Below are 19,073 nucleotides of genomic sequence, written 5' to 3' on the forward strand. Positions count from 1 at the left end.
CCGCCCCGCTTGGGGCCGCCAGGGGGCGCTGCGCTCCCGCGCAGGAGCCGACACACTGCCGGGGCGGGACTGCGGCGGGCAGGCGGGCGCGCGCGCGCACGCGCCGTGTGTCACGGGGCAGGGCGAGCGCGGCGAGGAGGTGCCGGCCTGGCGTCCTGGTTTCTCAGCCCCCCGCTGTCTCCCCTGCCCCGGCGCGACTCGGCCTCATGTACCGCGCGCTGTACGCGTTCCGCTCGGCGGAGCCCAACGCGCTGGCGTTCGCCGCGGGCGAGACCTTCCTGGTACTGGAGCGCAGCAGCGCGCACTGGTGGCTGGCGGCGCGGGCGCGCAGCGGTGAGACCGGCTACGTGCCGCCCGCCTACCTGCGCCGCCTGCAGGTGAGTGTGCCCCTCCCCGGCCCGGCCTCCGCCGCCCCTGGACTGAGCTCCATCACCGCCCGGTCGGGGCCTCCAGCAGACGAGGACTTTGAGAACCTGACCGAGAGACCCCGCGAGGACTGGGACTCTCAGAGCCCGCTCCCCCCACAGAGGACCAGGCCCTTGACAGCCAACTCTTGAGGACTCCAGACGTACCTAAAGCCTAACAGTGGGACCGAGACCCCAGACCCAACATCTGAATCCCCAGCCGAATGCAATTCAAGAGTCAGCCCCGAGATTCCAGTACACCAGATTCTGAGCAGTTCCCCAGGTCCCTGAGACCCCTGACTTAATTGGCCCCTCGCCTGGATCACCAGGATCCCAACACTCTTGCCTCCTCTTCCGCAGCTTCCACTCCTGAGACCCCCGGCAACCCTGGGCGCTTTCTGTTTCCCCAGCCATCTTCTACGTCTTCACCCTCCCATCCCACCCCCCACACTTGGACCAGGTAGCAGTGGACACCCCCGTCCCCTAAGTGACACCCCAAGCCCTGAGACCCCAATATCTTTTACTGTCCTGTACTCAGTCAGCCCCTAAGCTCTTCCAAAAACACCTTCGTCAATCTATGCTGCGCCTGGGTTCCCAGCTCCTGCTGACACTCCCTGGCACTTACTCTCCCTCTCCCCTTTCACAAGCCTCAGGCCCTGACTTTTCAGACTTCCTTTCTTGGAAAGTGAGGGAACCTGAGCCCTCCTTGTCCCTAGCCTGGGGTGGGGGGCTACTCCCTTAGCAAGGAAGTGGGACTTCCCCACGGCTTCCCCTGGTGTGGCCATGGCCCCCCTGTTTCCTTCCACTGGAAGTGCAGCCCCAATTCCTGTTTCCCCCAGAATAGCCCTGGTGTTGGGGTTGGGCTGCATTGTCTCCTGCTGGTCTATTCTGATCCCAGGGGGAAGGAGGGCCCAGAGCCTCCAGGCCTGCCCTGTGCCAGACACCCCCGCCCCATCCTAGTCTCTGGCCTGTAGGAAGCATCCTAAGCCGGCCCAGTTCAGGACAGAAATAACAGGATAAATTTGGAGATGTCATCTGTGGCCTTTACCCAAGGGGATGGGCCTGGGGCCCTGGACCCTTGGCCTCCTGGCATCCAGGAGTGTCTGGGTGAGAGTGGGAGCCCCGGACACCAGGGCTGCTGGGTCTGGAAGCGAGCATATCAGAGCCAGTCTCTCTGGGGCTGGGGGCTTGTTGGAGGCCTCCAAGGAAAGTCCCCCACTTTCCCCCAGGGCCTGTGAGGCCCCTCCCCTGCCTTGGCTTTTGGGGCTGGGTGTTTGGGGAGGGCAGAGAGGATACCATCTTCTCTGTCTCTTGGTTTCTTGCTGCATATCTCCCTCCGTCTCAGTCTCCCTGGCTATCTCTGTGTCATTCTGACTCTCCCCTTGTGTGTGTCCACATCCTCCAACTCTCTCCCCTTCTCTGTCTCCGAATCTCAATTTCTTTTTGCATCGTCTCCCTCTGCTTCTCTCTTTTCCTCTCTCTCTCCCCCTCCCTCTCTGTCTCTCCATCTTTCTTGCTTTCTGTGCATCATCTGCCGTTCTCTCTCTGTCCCCTTTTCTGTCTGCTATCTCCTGCACTCTGACACGCCCCCTGTTATCTGGGGGCCTCTGCTGACCTCTGAGTCCATCTGTCTGTCCCCATCTGAGAAGCCTCTCCAACCCACTCTGGTGTGATCCCACCTTAGTTCTGAGGTCCCTCTGCCTGATGGACCATGGGTGCCAAGGGCAAGGGAGGGGTGGGAGTGACTGGTCCTGCAGTTGCCAGTCCCCTACTCCCCCCACCCCGGGCTAGCCAGGCTGAGTCGAGGAGACCCGTGAGTTGCTGTGGATGGTGACACAAAATCTGGGGCAGGGGCCAGGTTCTGCGCTTATGTCTGTCTTCTGCACAAACCCAGAACTGCTGTTTCCCAGCACAGCTCTGGAGGATTCCTTTCTCACAGCTAGAAGGGATGAGGGCTGGCAACACAGGTGTAGAGAGGAGATCCCTTTGGCCTGTCCTCAGCTACCAGGGCCTGCAGAGGGCTGTCTGAGGATGGGGCTGTCGTGGAGTGTGGACTTGGTTTTGTGACGGGTCAGCAAGATCCAGAGGGATTTGTTCAGAGCTCCAGACCCTAGAGGCTCCCTGCTTGGCATCTAAGCCTGGGATCTGAGCCAAGCCTGGCGACAGACTAAGTGTGCACTCCTGGCCTCAAACTGGGGGTCTGTGGGCTGTGTTTTTGCTTCAGAGCCCAGACTTTCAGAGATGACTTGGCCGAGAGACTTGCCATAGGTAAAATCCCGAGCCGGGGCCCGATATATAAAGCAGCAGCCTGGGCCCCTCCCTGTGGCCCAGCTTCCCGAATGACGCAGTTTGAGAACCCTGATTGATATTCTAGTTCATCTTGCTATGTTGGCCTCTAGCATTCCAGGCTTTGAGAGCAGTTGTGGTCCTCTGTCTGCGCCAGGCTCCCTCCAGGGCTGGCTCTGGCCTTCGTACCCTCACCTGGCCCCCAGGGCTAAGAGCCCACTCTTGTCCCCCCACAGGGCCTGGAGCAGGATGTCCTCCAAGCCATTGACCGGGCCATTGAGGCTGTGCACAACGCCGCCATGCGGGATGGTGGCAAATACAGCCTGGAGCAGCGCGGGATCCTCCAGTGAGTGTGTGTGTGTTGAGGGGGACCTCCCAGTGAGCCCCGGAAGACGGGGTCCTTCAGGGACTCTAGAGGGCAGGGTTGGTAGTGCAGGGGCGGGTGGGGCATGAGGGTGATGGGAGGTGGGGGCCCTGGGCTAGGGTGGGCAGTGTCCCTCAGGGAGCACGGGTGGACTTGGGGAGTTGTAAGGTGACTCCCCCAGTAACCTCCCTGTCCCTGCCTCAGGAAGCTGATCCACCACCGGAAAGAGACCCTGTCCCGCAGAGGCCCCTCCGCCCCCAGCCCTGCAGCTATGACCCCGTCCACCAGTGACCACCATCTGGACGCCGCCGCCACCAGGCAGCCCAATGGCATGTGTCGAGCTGGGTTCGAGCGGCAGCATAGCCTGCCCAGTTCTGAGTATCTCGGGGCAGACGGAGGCCTCTACCAGGTACATGGTGAGAGCAGCCTGGGCAATGGAAGTGGGGGTGGGGGGCGCTTAAGGCTTTGTCCGGAGGCTCCAAGCGTCCACCCCGGTCAGTGGTGCCGCCTGGACCCTTGGTCCTGCCTCTGCCGAGCTCAGGCCGCACCCCAGATGGCAGTCTGTGCCCTCAGATCCCACTTCTGTCCTCCCAGATCCCGCCACAGCCTCGCCGAGCAGCGCCCACCACGCCACCCCCGCCCGTGAAGCGCCGAGACCGCGACGCCCTGGTAGTCTCCGGGAGTGGTGAGAAGGCGGGGATGGGGAGTTGGGGGCACCCTGTGCTGAGAATGGTTGCTCTGCCTATGTCAGAAAACTGGGGGCTCTGGGGTTGGGGGGATAGGGGTCCCCAGGGGGCTGCCCCAGCACAGCGTCCCCTCTCTGCCCACAGGCGGCCGCAACACCACGCCCTCCGGGGGCAGTTCTGTGTCCAGCGGTGGCTCCGTCAGCAGCACCTCCCTTGACACGCTCTATACCGGCTCCAGCTCATCTGAGCCGGGCCCCAGCTGCTCACCCACGCCCCCGCCTGTGCCCCGCCGAGGCATGCTTACTGCTGTGTCCCAGGCTCAGCCCCTTCCCTGCAAGGTGCCAAACCCAGACCCCCCTACGAAGGAGGAGGCGGCAGCAGCAGCAGTGGAGACAGCCCCAGCCCCGGCCCCTGATGAGCTGGAGGCCCTGGGGACACTGAGCCTGGGGGCCACAGAGGAGAAGGCGGCGGCTGAGCCCGCCGTGCCCAGGACCATCGGCGCAGAGCTGATGGAGCTCGTGCGGAGGAACACCGGCCTGAGCCACGAGCTCTGCCGCGTGGCCATTGGCATCGTGGTGGGCCACATCCAGGCCTCCGTGCCGGCCAGCTCGCCTGTCATGGAGCAGGTCCTCCTCTCGCTGGTGGAGGGCAAGGTGAGGGTGGGCCAGGGCCAGGGCCAGGGGCCGCCCCGCCACCCCTGCCCCTTCCCCGCCCGCACATGTATCCAGCCTTTACCTGACAGGTATTTGTTGAGCTCGAGCTCTCGGCTTCCTTGTGCTGGGTGTTGGGGACTCTTGGGGACAACCCGTGAAGGAGAAAGGGAGGAAGCCTCTGCAGGCAGAGGCTCAGCCTGGATGAGGGCCATGAGGCAGCACCCTCTGCTCAGCTCACAGGAGGGATTGGAACGAGGCCAGCATGGCTAGAACACCGCAAGGGAGGGATGGAGGGAGGGAGCAAGAGGTGTGGTTGGAAGTGAGACCTCGGGCAGGGGACAGAGGAGACAGCTGTGGGTGGCCAGAGGTTCTCGGGCTGCGGGGAAGGAATGGACAGAGGACCTGAAAGAGGGCAGCGCCACGCTGGCCTTGGCGGTGGAGAGCACTGGGTGCTTTGAGAGCTATGATGTAGGCCTGAGTGCTGACTCAGGGCGGAGGGTGGGCATCGTGGGATGGGTGGCATCCTTTGCCAAGGTGGGGCCACTGATCAGGGAGCAGGTTTGGGGGCCAGATGGGCCGGAAGAGCCTTCTTCCTTGGGAGCTGCAGTTCCGGTTCGGGGTGTGGGGAGCAGGGAGGCTTGCCTGTGCGGGAGCCGTGGCCAGCAGGGTCAAGAGGAACACGGGAGGCGGGTTGACAGGCCTGTCCCACTTTGTGTAGAATCAGAGGGTAGATTCTGAGTCACTTGCAGGCAGTGAGAAGTCCGTGGCCTTCCTCCTCACGGAGGATGTTTTTCCAGGCCTGGGACAGGAAGCAGGTTGTTGGAAAATTCCCCCCAGACGTGTCTCATGCAGACTCCTGTCTCAGGAGGTTATTAAGACTCAGGAGCCTGGAAATTCCTCGCAGTCAGTCCAGTGGTTAGGACTCTGTGCTCTCACTGCCAAGGGTTCAATCCCTGGTCAGGAAAATAAGATCCGATAAGCTGCTCGTTTATTGGGGGGGCGGGGGACAGGGGGGGAAGACTTGGAGGCAGTGGAATTCCTTGGATTGGGTGTGTAGAACAGGGCTGGTGCCCTTGGGGGCCTCATTGTTGAGGGATGGGCCGTGGGTAGTTGATGGGGAGCAGCGGGGAGGAGGGAAGAGAACTGGGGGATGGTCCCCTCACCGGTCCTGGGAGGACGCTGGCTCCAGGCAGCCCTTGTAGGTGAGGCCCTGGTCTGACACAGGCCGGGAGGGTTGAGCCCCAGGCCTCGCGGGCCTCCTGGAGATGGTGTGGGGCAGATGTGCTGAGCCCCGCCTTGCCTTCTGCCCACAGGACCTGAGCACCTCCCTGCCCTCAGGGCAGGTCTGCCATGACCAGCAGCGGCTGGAGGTGATCTTTGCAGACTTGGCCCGGCGGAAGGACGATGCCCAGCAGCGCAGCTGGGCCCTGTATGAGGACGAGGGCGTCATCCGCTGCTACCTGGAGGAGCTGCTGCACATTCTGGTGCGGGCTGGGGGCCCCCAGGGGTCCCCACCCCTCCCCCGTGCTCGGGAGTCTCCCCTACTGGTCCTCGGCATGCTCAGGGGCAGCCACGCACACTGAGCGACCCCTTCACACCTCTTCCTCCCCGCCCGCAGACGGACGCAGACCCTGAAGTTTGCAAGAAAATGTGCAAGCGGAACGAGTTCGAGTCTGTCCTGGCCTTGGTGGCCTACTACCAAATGGTGTGTGTGTGAGAGCAGGCGGGGAGGGCACGGAGGGAGCCGGGCGGAGGTGGGGCGTCGGGCACTGAGCGCACAGGGGTCCCCTGCCAGGAGCACCGGGTGTCGCTGCGGCTGTTGCTCCTCAAGTGCTTCGGCGCCATGTGCAGCCTGGACGCGGCCATCATCTCCACGCTCGTGTCGTCCGTGCTGCCCGTGGAGCTGGCGCGGGACATGCAGACAGACACGCAGGGTGAGCGAGCGAGGGGCAGCTCCCTGCCCCCTGCGGGGGTGTTCCCACCACCTGTAGGGGCTCTGACCGCCTGCTCTGCACCCCTGCAGACCATCAGAAACTCTGTTACTCCGCCCTCATCCTGGCCATGGTCTTCTCCATGGGCGAGGCAGTGCCCTACGCACACTACGGTAAGAAGGCAGGACGCGGCCCAGCTGACTGCAGGGAGCCCACAGCCAGCTGAGGGCTGGGGACCCCCTGATCGGGGTCTCATAGAGCGTCCCCAGGGCTCACGGGAACACAGGGACGCTGGGTGGGGTGGGCGGTGGGGCTGGGCTGCAGACCTCGGTGTGCCCCTCTGCCTAGAGCACCTGGGCACACCCTTCGCCCAGTTCCTGCTGAGCATCGTTGAGGACGGGCTGCCCTTGGACACCACGGAGCAGCTGCCGGATCTCTGTGTGAATCTACTTCTGGCTCTCAACCTGCACCTGCCAGGTGAGGGCGGGGCCTGCCTGGGTGGGGGGTGGTGGCTGCCTGGTGCTGCGAGGGTGGAGGAGGGCCCGCCAGGCTCAGCACTGCTGCCCTCATGCACACCCGTGTCCTTCCTCAGTCCCAGACCAGAACATGATCATGGCCGCCCTGAGCAAACATGCCAATGTCAAGATCTTCTCCGAGAAGCTGCTGTTGCTCCTGAACCGAGGGGGTGAGCGCCCCGGCATCTGTGTGGGGCCACTTGGATGTCCTGTGACTCCCCCCCCCCACCGTGATGCCCATCACTCCCTGGAGTGACATTGGCCCTCCCCGGAGGACCGCCCTGACCCTTCTTCCCCACCTTCTAGATGACCCCGTGCGCATCTTCAAGCACGAGCCGCAGCCACCGCACTCCATCCTCAAGTTTCTGCAGGACGTGTTCGCCAGCCCCGCCACGGCCGCCATCTTCTACCACACGGACATGATGGCGCTCATCGACATCACCGTGCGGCACATCGCGGACCTGTCGCCCGGAGACAAGGTGCTTGGACGCGGCCGCAGCGGGGTGGAAGCTGTCACACCCTGGGGGGGACCTGAGACTAGGGTGAGGGCCACCACTGGAGCCAGTAAGTGGGGGAAGCCGCTCATCCGAGACAGGTGTGCCGAGACCCAAGGGAGCCCGCCGTGTGGTGAACTGGGGACGCGCTGTCTGGAGACGGCGGGAGTGGTGGGAGGTGAGAACAAGCAAGTGGAGTTTACACGAAGCCTTGGGGGCTGCGGCAGGAGGTGGTCACCTTGTAGGGGAAGTGACCTGATTACCACCCTGAATGAAATGGAGGCTGAGAGCACAGTGGAAGCGGAGGCCAGTGTGGAGGTGGCCACCGCCCTCCAGGTGGCACGGGTGGCGTGGGAGGGGAGGTCAGGCCTGGGTGTGTTGGAGGTGGGTTGGCAGGACTCGCTGCTCGATTGGTCTGGACCGGCCTGGTGGAGGAAGTGCTGATCCCTCAGGTGGGGAAGACGTTATGAACAGAGCTGTGTTTTGATGTGTCGAGATTGAGAAGGTACCTGCTGGACATCCAGGTACAGAGGACGTCAGCGAGGCACTGGGATGTGAGTGGTGACAGGAAAGAGACACTTGGGAGTGCGCTGTGCATGCATGTGCCAGGAAGCCTGTGACAGTGCGGGCACCTCGGGTGTGGGATGCACGGGTCAGAGGGAAGCTTAGGCTTCAGTCGGGGCACACAGGAGACACTCCGGAGGAAAAACCGGGAGAGCAGGAGCCCAGAGACTTGTGTGTGAAAGAGGAGGGGATGAGCCGTTGCCACAGTGAGGAGCCTGAGTGAGACAAGGCCTGAAAAGGAGCCACAGGACTTGCCACACAGAGGTCAGGCGTGACTGACCAGCAGTGTCAGTGGAGTGGAGGGAAGAGAGTCCAAGTGGGAAGTTGAAGAGAAGATTTGACGTTGGACGGGAGTGGAAAGAGGGGGAAGGTGGGAGCATTGAATGGAAACAACTCTCGTGTGTTTTTATGTGAACTGGAACTTGTTACTCAGTCAAATCCAATTCTTTGTGACCCCATAGACTGTAGCACGCCACTAAGCATCCCTGTCCTTCACTATCTCCCAGAGGTTGCTTAGGCTCATGTCCATTGAGTTGGTGATGCCATCCGACCATCTCATCCTGTCACCCCCTTCTCCTCCTGCCCTCATTCTTTCTCAGTATCAAGGTCTTTTCCAGTGAGTCAGCTCTTTGCATCAGGTGGCCAAAGGATTGGAGCTTCTGCTTCAGCATTAGTCCTTCCAATGAATATTCGGGACTGATTTCCTTTAGGATTGACTGGTTTGATCTTGTTACTGTCAGAGGGACTCTCAAGAGTCTTCTCCAACACCACAGTTCAAAAGCATCAATGCTTCAGCACTCAGCGTTCTTTATGGTTTTTCTTTATGGAAAAACCAGAGCTTTGACTCTATGGACCTTTGTTGGCAAAGTGATGTTTCTGCTTTTTAACCCACTGTCTAGGTTTGTCACAGCTTTGCTTCCAAAAAGCAAGAGTCATTTAATTTCATGACTTCCTCAGTGATTTTGGAGCTCAAGAAAATAAAGTCTATCATTATTTCCACTTTTTCCCCTTCTATTTGCCATGAAGTGATGGGACCAGATGCCATGATCTTAGTTTTTTGAATGTAGAGTTTTAAGTCAGCTTTTTCACTCTCCTCTTTCACCCTCATCAAGAGTCTCTTTAGTTCCTCTTCACTTTCTGCCATTAGAGTAATATCATCTGCATATCTGACGTTGTTGATATTTCTCCTGGCAATCTTGATTCCAGCTTGTGATTCATCCAGCCTGGCATTTTGCATGATGTGCCCTACATAGAAGTTAAATAAACAGGGTGACAATATACAGTCTTGTTGTACTCCTTTCCCAATTTGAAACTAGTCTGTTGTTCCATGTCTGTTCTGGCAATTGCTTCTTGACTCATATACAGGTTTCTCAAGAGACAGATCAGGTGGTCTGATATTCCCATCTCTTTAAGAATTTTCCAGTTTGTGTGATCCACACAGTCTAAGACTTTAACATAGTCAATGAAGCAGAAGTAGATGTTTTTCCGGAATTCCCTTGCTTTCTTTATGATTCATCGAATGTTGGCAATTTGATCTCTCATCCCTCTCTTTTCTAAACCCAGTTTGTACATATGGAAGTTCTCAGTTCATGTACTGCTGAAGCCTAGCTTGAGGGATTTTGAGCATTACCTTGCTAGTGTGTGAAATGAGTGCAGTTGTGCAGTAGTTTGAACATTCTTTGGGATTGGAATGAAAACTTACCTTTTCCAGTCCTGTAGCCACTGCTTAGTTTTCCAAATTTGCTGACATATTGAGTGCAGCACCTTGAATCGCCTTTTAGGATTTTAAATAGCTCGGTTGGAATCCCATCACCTCCACCAACTTTGTTCATAGTAATGCTTCCTATGTCTCTCTTGACTTCACACTCTAGGATGTCTGGCTCTAGGTGAGTGAACACACCAATCATGGCTATCCAGGTCATTACGTTCTTTTTTTGTATAGTCCTGTGTGTTCTTGCCACCTCTTCTTAATCTCTTTTGCTTCTGGTCTGTTTATGTGAAGGGGAGCAGAAAAAAGTGGGGGGTCACTGGAGGGAGACATGGGATCAAGGGAAGGTTTTTTTTGTAAGTTTATTTATGTATTTTATTTTTGATGGTGCTAAGTCTTGGTTGCTGCACAGGCTTTCTGTAGTTGCAATGTGCAGTCTTCTCATTGCAGTGGCTTCTCTTGTTGCAGAGCATGGACTCTAGGCATGGGGGCTCAGTAGTTGCAGTTCCCGGGCTCTATAGCACAGGCTCAATAGTTGTGGTGCGTGGGCTTCATTGCTCTGAGGCATGTGGGATCTTCCTGGACCAGGGGTCAAACCCCTGTCTCCAGCATTGGCAGGCAGATTCCCAACCACTAGACCACCAACTCCAAGAGAAAGTCTTTTAAAGGTGGGAGATGCTGGTGGATGTCTAAGCCAGAGGGACTGACCCAGCAAGCTGACTATGGAGAAGAGGCTGAGGTGTTGGGAGAGTCAGCCACTGTGGGAGTTAGGCGGCTGCTGAGAGTTCAGGCCCCCATAGAAGGATGGCCCTTGGCAGGAGCCGGGCAGTCCATTCAGTAGGGGGCAGTAGTTGAGGTGAGGGTATCGGGGGAAGACCAGGAGTTTCTGAAAGTGTGCTTGTTTTCTCCAGGAAGCACACGGCCAGCTGGTCAGGGACTTTAGATTTGGAAAATGCGTAGAAGGTGGGCAGTGGTCCTTTAAGGAGCGGTAGACATGGTGGAGAAGAGTGGCAGCGGCCCTGGGCAGCGTGGTTTGTGATGGGGAATGGTGTTCAGGCTTGTGCACGGCTCCGTAATGGTCTGCTGCTTAGCTGTTCATACTAAAATTTGATGGGCAGGTGCTTTTTGGCCTGACCAAGGTTGGGAGTTATCAGGGTGATACCGCCTAAGAAAGGTTTGGGTATTGACTCCTCTAAGCAGAGGCGGAGACGTGAGAGATGGTAAGGGGGCAGATGGAGTAGTAGTACTGGGGCCAGGTCAGCGGGTCAGGGTCTAGTGAGGATAAGGAGCAGCTGGGGTGTCACACTGGAGGGGCTGTTAGAGCCGTTAAAGCTAGAGGTGCCGGGAGGGTGGGTTGGGAGGGAGGGTTGGAGGTGGATTCAGGGCAGGTAGAAGGTAAGACGCCAGGTCTCAGGGATGGCTTGGGTTTGGGATGTGGGGAGAAAGGACTCCGAAAGGACACTTGTAGTTTTGACTCGAGCATTTGAACAGACAGCAGTGCTCTTTATCAAGATAATACAGGAAAAGCCTTCAGCTTTGGGCACATGGGGATGATCGTGAGTTTGATGGTAGACATAGGAGTTTGAGTTCTCTCTGAGATAAGCAGGGCATGACTAGTGGGCAGCTGAAAATTCTCACCTGCAGCTCCTGGAGAGTCTAGGAAAGAGGTCTGAGTGTGGATCACTGTTTAAAGCTGTGGGTGTGAGTGAGATCTCCCAGGGTGAGAGGAGAGAGGCAGAGGGCCTCCAATAGACAGACAGCAGCCCCACAAGGGCCCAGCATTAGAGATGACTAGGGGCTCACTGCTTCCTCCTGCCTCCTGCCTCTCTGAGCCAGGACGTCCTGGGCCAGCCATGTTCTGGGACTGTGTGTGGACTGAGATGATTCACTTACTTACTCACTCAGTGACTATTGAAGGCCAGCTCGGTGCCAGGTTACAGGCTAGGTGCTGGGGTGCAACCCTGATCTTCAGTGGTGTCAGGGGGTCACGTCCATGTGGCCGCCAGAAGGCAGCAGTGGCCTGTCTGTCCCTGTCTGCTGGCAGTGGCACATGGTGCCTCCCTGGGATCCCTGAGCTTGCCTGCTCTCCCCACAGCTGCGCATGGAGTACCTCTCCCTGATGCATGCCGTGGTCCGCTCCACACCCTACCTGCAGCACCGCCACCGGCTCCCCGACCTGCAGGCCACGCTGCGACGCATCCTGACCGAGGAGGAAGCCTCACCCCAGTGCCAGATGGACCGCATGATCGTCCAGGAGATGTGCAAGGAGTTCCCGGTGCTGGGCGAGGCTCCCAGCTAGCACCTTCCTCTCCTCCCTTCCCTGCAGCCCTGGGCAGGGTGCAGGGGACTCAGAGGCTTGGCCCTGAGAATGTTTTGCACAGACAGTGTGAGGGGAGGTGATGGTAGAAGGGACCTGAGCGGGGGCCCCCCCACCTGACATAGAGCTAATGCCAGGGGCCAAGCACAGAATTGGGGACCACACGCCAGGAGCTCTGCTGGGGCACGGGGAGCGTGTGAACTGAAGCCCCTCCATCTCCCGGTAGGCTGCCTCTTCAGCATGCCCCCACCCCCGCCCTTACACACACAGAGTCCTGCTGCTGCTCCAGGCTGGGCCCCAGCCCTCAGCCCCCGCGCCCACCTGGTCTGTGTCCCGGGCTTCGGCACGCCGTGTCCCTGGGGTGAGGGGGGCATCGTCCGCCAGCTCTGTTCTTTGCCTTAGCTTCGCAGTGAGTGCCGTTCGTGTGCTCTGCCCACCCCCAACCCCCGCCCCGTGGGGGCGGTCGCTGCCCCTCACTCCGACCCCCAGAGGTCTTGGCCAAGCTGCTGCTTTGAGAGCAGAATCTTGGAGACAGGCCATCCCTCCTGGAGCCTCACAGAACGGGGTGGGGTGGCGGGGATGGCACTGATAAAAGCCAATGACAGGATCTATTTTCTCTGGAAAAACGTAGACTGAGAAGCCATGTGTATTTTCCTATGTGCTGCAGCTCACCTTTGGAAATAAATCACAAGGCACCTGGAAACAGGCCTCCCTGTATGATGCTGAGGGGTGGTGGGAGAGGGTGGGCAGGGGTGCGGGAACCTCAGGACCTCATCAGTAGCTTGCCCTGCCCTCTCCAGCCTCCAGGTGGTCTGTCAGGACCTGAGGACCACCTGTCAGGTGGTCCCTGACAGGCCCCTCCATCGAGGTCCCTCGAGTTCCCACGTCTTCCCTGGGTTCCCACTTCTCCTGGGCCACGGCCACAGCCACCAGGAGCCCCGTGGTCCATCTGCAGGTGACTTCTTCTCCAGACTTTACTTATATCTCTCTTTGCCTTGAATACCATGTCTCTCTCCCCCATTAAAACCCCTATAATCCTTTATAGCTATTCTGAAATGAAGCATCTCCCCCCAGCCCCCAGCCCCGGCCTCCCTGAACTCCTCAGCCTGCCCAGCTATTTCCCTTCCTCATTTGTCTTCCACTGGATCCAGCAAGATCCCCTCATCTTGCAGCCTTAGCAGGGATTTGGTAATTACGGTAGGACCAAAAAAGTATGTCAATGAATATGGGGTTAGATGCACACTACTGTCTGAGGGGAATCAGAGGCCAGCGTTGGGCAAAAACTTCTTCCTTGAGTTAACAAGGAAGTTAACAAGGTATTAACACCTTGCTGCTGAGTTAACAAGGGCTTGTCGCTGTAAGTCGGGGAGGAGAGTCAGGACCCACAGGCAGACCCCAGACAGCAGTGGTTTCCAACAGTTCCCTTCATTTTGTTACTCAAGGTGATTCTCATCGGATTCCGCACTTCGAAAATCAGATACTGTGACTTCCGGCCACGACTTTTCCTTTCTTAATGGGATGCTGAAGGCAAGGGGCTGTTACTCTCCAAGTAGAGCATAATGCAGCAAAGGCCAGTCTGTGGGGTGGGGGTCCCAGGAAAATAGGTCCATGGGTGCAAAGCACAGGAAGACAAGGAGACGTCCTTCCTGAACTGTTGACTCTTCTAGAAGGTTAAGTGCGCAGGTTCACCTGGACCCGCGGAGGAGCTGACACAGTGGCCGGCAGGAGAGCTCCATGTGGTACAGCACAGTCACCTCATCCTGGAGGCCTCTGCCTCCCTTTCCCAGCCAGAATCAACACCGCTGACTTCCAGGTACAACTCCTTTCTCATTGGAGAGCTGAAGGCAGAGCCCCATGGTTCTGAGACAGTGTAATTCAGGGGTGAGCCCAGGCCCTCAGGAAGCTGGGTCAGGGCCATTCGGTGGCCTCTGCGCCTTGCTCTTTTCACGCCCAGGCTGCACACACTGACCTCGTGGGAAGGGCAGGGCTGGGCTGTGCCGTCTGTCCCCGTGCTGGCCCCCGTGAGGAGCAAAGCGAGCCCTGTGGCGGGAGGGTCAGAGCCCCTGCCCGCTTCTGCGTGACTGTCCAAGGGGTCCTTGCACGTATTCATCAGGGGGGGCTTGAGCCCCAACTGAAAAAGAAATGCCGGCTCCAGGCAGCAAACAGGGGCCAGGACTCCAGGACCCCTCAACAAACACCTTCATGGTGGTCTCACCGCACAAAATTACAACCACTAGGGAAAATGGTTGGCCAGAGAATTCCTCAGGGAAGGAAGTGTCTGGGAGAACAGCTCTGCCTGCTGGATGGTAGACGTGGATGTGGTTAGGCAGGGGAAAGGGCAGAGAAGGAGAACCAAGCCCCTCTAGGAAAGAGGGGTGTTTGGGTGGGGCTGAGGAAAATTCACAACTTTGAGGGGCCGTGCGGGCTGGGGGTTTGGGCCAGTCTCTAAGGCTGGAAGTGGGTCCCTACAGGTGCGGCACACGTCTGTGTGACACGATTGAGGACAACAGGCTACAAGTGCATAAGACAACTCCAGGGTAAGAGGGTCAGGTGCAGACCATCTGCCCGCTCAGCCCCCAAAAGATACAGACTGAGGCTCCAAGTCTGTGAGGACAACCTTTTCTTTTTTTTCCTGTTTAATGGAAGAACATACTGTGGAAACTGCCGTCCTCAAATACGAATTAGGACAAGATGCTAATCTCGTCACCACCCAGTGTCACCAGCTCCCAAAGCCCACCGTGCAGCCCCCTTAGTCATCAACTCCTCCCTTCTCCCCAGACCTCCTCCCTGGAGGTAATTCCTCAGGAGCTTTGCCTGTTTTCCAGCTCCACATAAACGGAATCTTGCAAGCACTGGCTTCACTCACCACCAAGTCTCACAGTTCGCCCGTGTCATAGTGTGTGGTTGCAGTATGTTCATTCCTAGTGTTGTGTGCAGTGCACCCTCATTTATTTATCCACGTTGACAATCTCAGTTGTTTCCAGTTTTTGTCTATGACAAATCATGCTGTCAGGGGCACTGTTGTACTCATCTTTTGGTTGCTCATATGCATTATATTGGGGGGGGGGTGTATATTCTCAAGAGTGGAACTGCAGTGAAAATGCCAAATAGCTTTCCTGAGTAGTTGTACCAATGTATGCTCCTCCACTAGTGTCTGAGTGCCAGCTCCTCTGTACCTTTCCCCAAACCTGGTATTGTCAGTCATTTTTATTTTAGTCATTCTGGTGGAGTATAGTAGTACTTACTTTCACATTTGCATTTCCCTGATGACTAAAGAGGCTGAGCATTTTTTCATCAGTTTACTGGCTATTTGAATCTTCTCTTGTGAAGCACCTCTTCATATCTCTTGCCCATTCATTGACCGGGATGTATATCTTTTATTGGTTTATAGTATGTATTCAGGATATGAGTCCTTGAATTGTATATCTTAACCTATTTTCTCCCATTCTTAACGTCTTTGGTTGAAAGAAGTTCTTAATTGTAATGTAATCCAATTTTTCAGTATTTTCCTTTATGGTTAGTCCATTTTGTCTCCTCTTAAAAAAATATTTGCTTAAATGTCACGAACTTTTATGCTCTCTTCTAAAAGGTGTATTGTCTTTGCTTTCACATTCAGATGTCATATCTATCTAGAATTGATTACGTGGGTAGTATGAAGTAGGGGGTCTCATTTTTGTCTACATGGATATCCAATTGATGCGGCATCATTTATTGGAAAGCCCATCCTTTCCTTGTGTGGGCTTTTAAGAGCCACTCTTGTAAACATTCAAGTCTGCACGTTCCTTTAGGCCGCTCTCTGGATTTTGTTCCGTTTGTCTGTCTGTTCCTGTACCAGCACCACACAGTCTTGGTTTTGTCGCTGGAGCTTTCCTGATCTCTAGTAGAGGAAGTTGTTCTCCTTCTTGGGTTTCCTTTGGACTGTCTTGGGTGTTCTTGGCCCTCATACATTTTAGAATCCAGTTTGTCAGTTTACACACACATGTACACTACACAGTCTTTACTGGGGTTTCTGAATTGCATTGAATCCATATATCATTTGGGGAGAATTAGCATCTTCACAATACAGGTATACCACATTTTATTGTACTTCACTGATACTGCATCTTTTACAACAAATTGACAGGTTTTGAATGTTTGTGGCAAACCTTCACTAGATAACAGACAATAGAAAGTCTATTGTTACCAGTCTTCCAACAGCATTTTCTTACTTAATGTCTCTGTGTCACATTTTGGTAATTCTCATAATATTTCAAGCTTTTATCATCATCATTATATGTGTTATGCTGATCTGTGGTCAGTGATCTCTGATGTTACTTATTTTTGGCTGTACCAGGAAACACGTGGGGTCTTTAGATCCCCAACCAGGGATCAGACTTGGCCCTCTGCGGTGGAAGTGTAGGGTCCTAACCACTGGAGTGCCAGGGAATTGCTTGATGTTACTTTTATTTTTATTTATTTATTTATTTTTGATGTTACTTTTAAAAAGATGATGTTTAGGCCCACCCAAGGATGCCAAAAAAAAAAAAAAATTGATTATAATTCACTGAAGGCTCAGAGGATGGTTAGCATTTTTTAGCAATAAGTTGTTTTTTTTTCTCTTTTTTGGCCATTTGTCATGAAGGATCTTAGTTCCCTGAGCAGGGATCAAACCTGTGCCTCCTGCAGTGAAAGGTGGAGTCTTAACCACTGGACCAACAGGGAAGTCCCAACAATAAGGTATTTTTAAGTAAGGTATGTACATTTTTTTTAGACATAGTACTGTTGCACATTTAACAGACTGTAGTCTAAACACAAATTTTATATTCCCTGGGAAACCAAAACATTTGTATGATTCACTTTACTGTGATACTTGCTTTATTGCAAATATTGTGGTGGTCTGTAAGCAAACCCACAGTATCTCTGATGTATGCCTGTATTAAACCTTCCAATCTTTGAACATAGTTTTGCACTCCATTTATGTCTTTTATGTTTCTATTTTTTCTTTCAGTGTTTATTGAGATATAATTGACAGTATAGTTTAAGGTATACAACATAATGATTTGACTTACATAAATCATGAAATGATTATGATAGTGTTCAATGTCAATATGTTCTATGGTATGTGTGAAGAGTCATTGCACATACTGCATTATATTTATCCCTGGCATTTTATGTTGCATGATGCTACTATAAATTGCATTATGAAAAAAAAAGTTCTCACTTGTTGATATATAGAAATTACAACTGATTTTTATATATTGACTTTGTATTCAGTGACTCTGCTAAACTCTAATAACTTATCTGTAAGTTCTTTTGGATTTTTTACATACACATTCCTGTTGCCTGTGAATACTTTTTTTTTTTCTTTCTAATCCTTATACCTTTTTGCTTTTTTTTTTTTTTTTTTTATCTTACTGCACTGTTGAAGCCCTCCAATATAATATTAAGGCTTAAGGTCAAGAATTCAGAATGTTGTTTTTCTCTAGTAATGCTCTGCTTATTCAGAGGTAAGGAATTCACAAATAGTCTGTTTTAACTGGGGTTAGATATTAATTAGCCCAGTGAGTTTGTCTAAGAAGAGCCAGGGTAGGAGAATTGTTATTGGACTGGCTAGTGGTTAAGGTAAGGGCTTCCTGGGTGACTTTTTGATAAAAGAATCCACCTGCAACGCAAGTGACAAGGGCAAATACTGGGTAGAGAGGAAAAGGAACGAGGAGAGGATCTGAAATGTCCTAGAAGGCAGTGGAAAGAGGAACTCTACTAGCTTTGCCTTTACAGGGAGCATGAGAAGCTGCCACCGGGGGTGGGGCATAGAGGTGAGGGCAGAGAGAGAGGGACAGGCTTCCATGGAAAAGCAGCCACAAAGAGAGGACAGCAGTGGAGGCAGAACTTCAGGGAGGACACGGAGAGTCCTCTGCAGTCACCAAGGGTGTTACGGAGAGGTCCCAGTCTTGCTCCCCACAAGGAGCATCAGGTGAAGGCAGTGCTAGCCCTAGGACAGGGAGCAGGGCATAACACGGCCACGATCCCTTTAAACCTCAGAACATTTGCCCACACAGCTTCCAAGACCTAGGGGCTCCTCCATCTTTTGGTTATTCAAAAGATGGTTACTCAGGCAGATGGTTACATTGGCTCAGGCACCTACCTCCTCTGGGATCCAGCATCCCTCTCCCTAGCGTCCCACCTATCTACATCCATCGTTAGTGTAAAGCTTTCCGCCCTCCACTCGCTAGATCGTGAACCTGGAGGGTGAAGGTGCGATGGAAACCATGTCTTTCGCTTCCCTCCTCCAGCCCCTGCAGCGAGCTCCCATCCAACCAAGGTCTGCCTTCAGCGCCTCTCCAACGCCCAGAACGTACTTTCTCCTGACCTTAGGAAGTCCTCAGATTCTGAGACACCAGAGGGCACCACTGGAGCCCATCCACCGGCTCTCCGTAGTCACATGAGGTGCTGGGACGAGGAATCCCGCCTCCTGGAAGCGAAAAAGTCAATGAGGCCTAAAAATGCGCCATTTGATTGGTTGGTGGTGATGTCATAGGTACCGTTTGGGGCGGGCCAGAGGCCGAAGCCGGAGTTCTCCGCGGGTTCCAAGCAGGAGCCGCACCCCTTGGAGCGTTCGGGGCCTCAGCCCTAAACCCCTCCTCTGTCCAAGGACGCCAACGCCGTTTAACCGTGGCGTTGCAGTCCACTGTCGGTGCAGCTTTGCAGGCTGGGCCGTAGAACACCTGGATTGTCTCTCCCAGCTATTCTGGAACCAGTGGAGCCTCCTCCCCCAGACAATGAGTCTGCCGTGGGGGCGGAGCCACCCATTGTCCCAATAGAAACAGTGACTTTCTGATTGGAACGCTCGGTGTTCACGCCCCACGCCCCCCGCTCGTCTTCGGTGACGTCTATTCCCCCGGCGTCTGCCCATTGGATACATGGGTCTTACTTGAGCTGGGAGTAGAACAGCGCGGGCAAAACTGAGCTTTTCCGTTAGTTCCTTCAAGGGGTTAAGAGACGCAGTCGTAGAGGGCAAGGGAGGGGATCTGAGGAATCCGAGCCTCAGTCCTGCGGCAACGCCGGGTTGCACGTGGCATTCCAGAGCTCTGGAGACCCGCTACCTAAGAGAGGGGTGTAATTTCCAGGGGAAGAGCAGCCGACCGAAAAAGCAGGGAAGTTTAGCCTCTGTT

The 19,073-nt window shown here is 55.1% G+C and overlaps 1 protein-coding gene across 1 annotated transcript; it reads left to right on the forward strand.

Annotated features, from left to right (window-relative positions):
* Positions 1-126: 126 nt before the first annotated feature.
* Positions 127-12,637, forward strand: NCKIPSD (NCK interacting protein with SH3 domain). Its single transcript, XM_061128667.1, has 13 exons — positions 127-377; positions 2,927-3,036; positions 3,259-3,463; positions 3,649-3,739; positions 3,885-4,393; positions 5,707-5,877; positions 6,012-6,098; positions 6,189-6,327; positions 6,417-6,497; positions 6,673-6,801; positions 6,917-7,009; positions 7,146-7,318; positions 11,701-12,637. Exons 1-13 carry the CDS (start codon positions 207-209, stop codon positions 11,902-11,904), a joined length of 2,163 nt encoding a protein of 720 aa, XP_060984650.1. The 5' UTR covers positions 127-206; the 3' UTR covers positions 11,905-12,637.
* Positions 12,638-19,073: the final 6,436 nt, after the last annotated feature.

Source organism: Dama dama, chromosome 24 (genome assembly GCF_033118175.1).
Source record: "Dama dama isolate Ldn47 chromosome 24, ASM3311817v1, whole genome shotgun sequence".
Classification (NCBI taxonomy): domain Eukaryota; kingdom Metazoa; phylum Chordata; class Mammalia; order Artiodactyla; family Cervidae; genus Dama; species Dama dama.

Bases quoted from the DNA above. Each gene is read 5' to 3' on its own strand.
- NCKIPSD (XM_061128667.1), top strand. From the start codon at position 207: ATGTACCGCGCGCTGTACGCGTTCCGCTCGGCGGAGCCCAACGCGCTG. The intron at 378-2,926 runs GTGAGTGTGCCC...GTCCCCCCACAG, and splicing joins CCTACCTGCGCCGCCTGCAG to GGCCTGGAGCAGGATGTCCT. The intron at 3,037-3,258 runs GTGAGTGTGTGT...TCCCTGCCTCAG, and splicing joins GAGCAGCGCGGGATCCTCCA to GAAGCTGATCCACCACCGGA.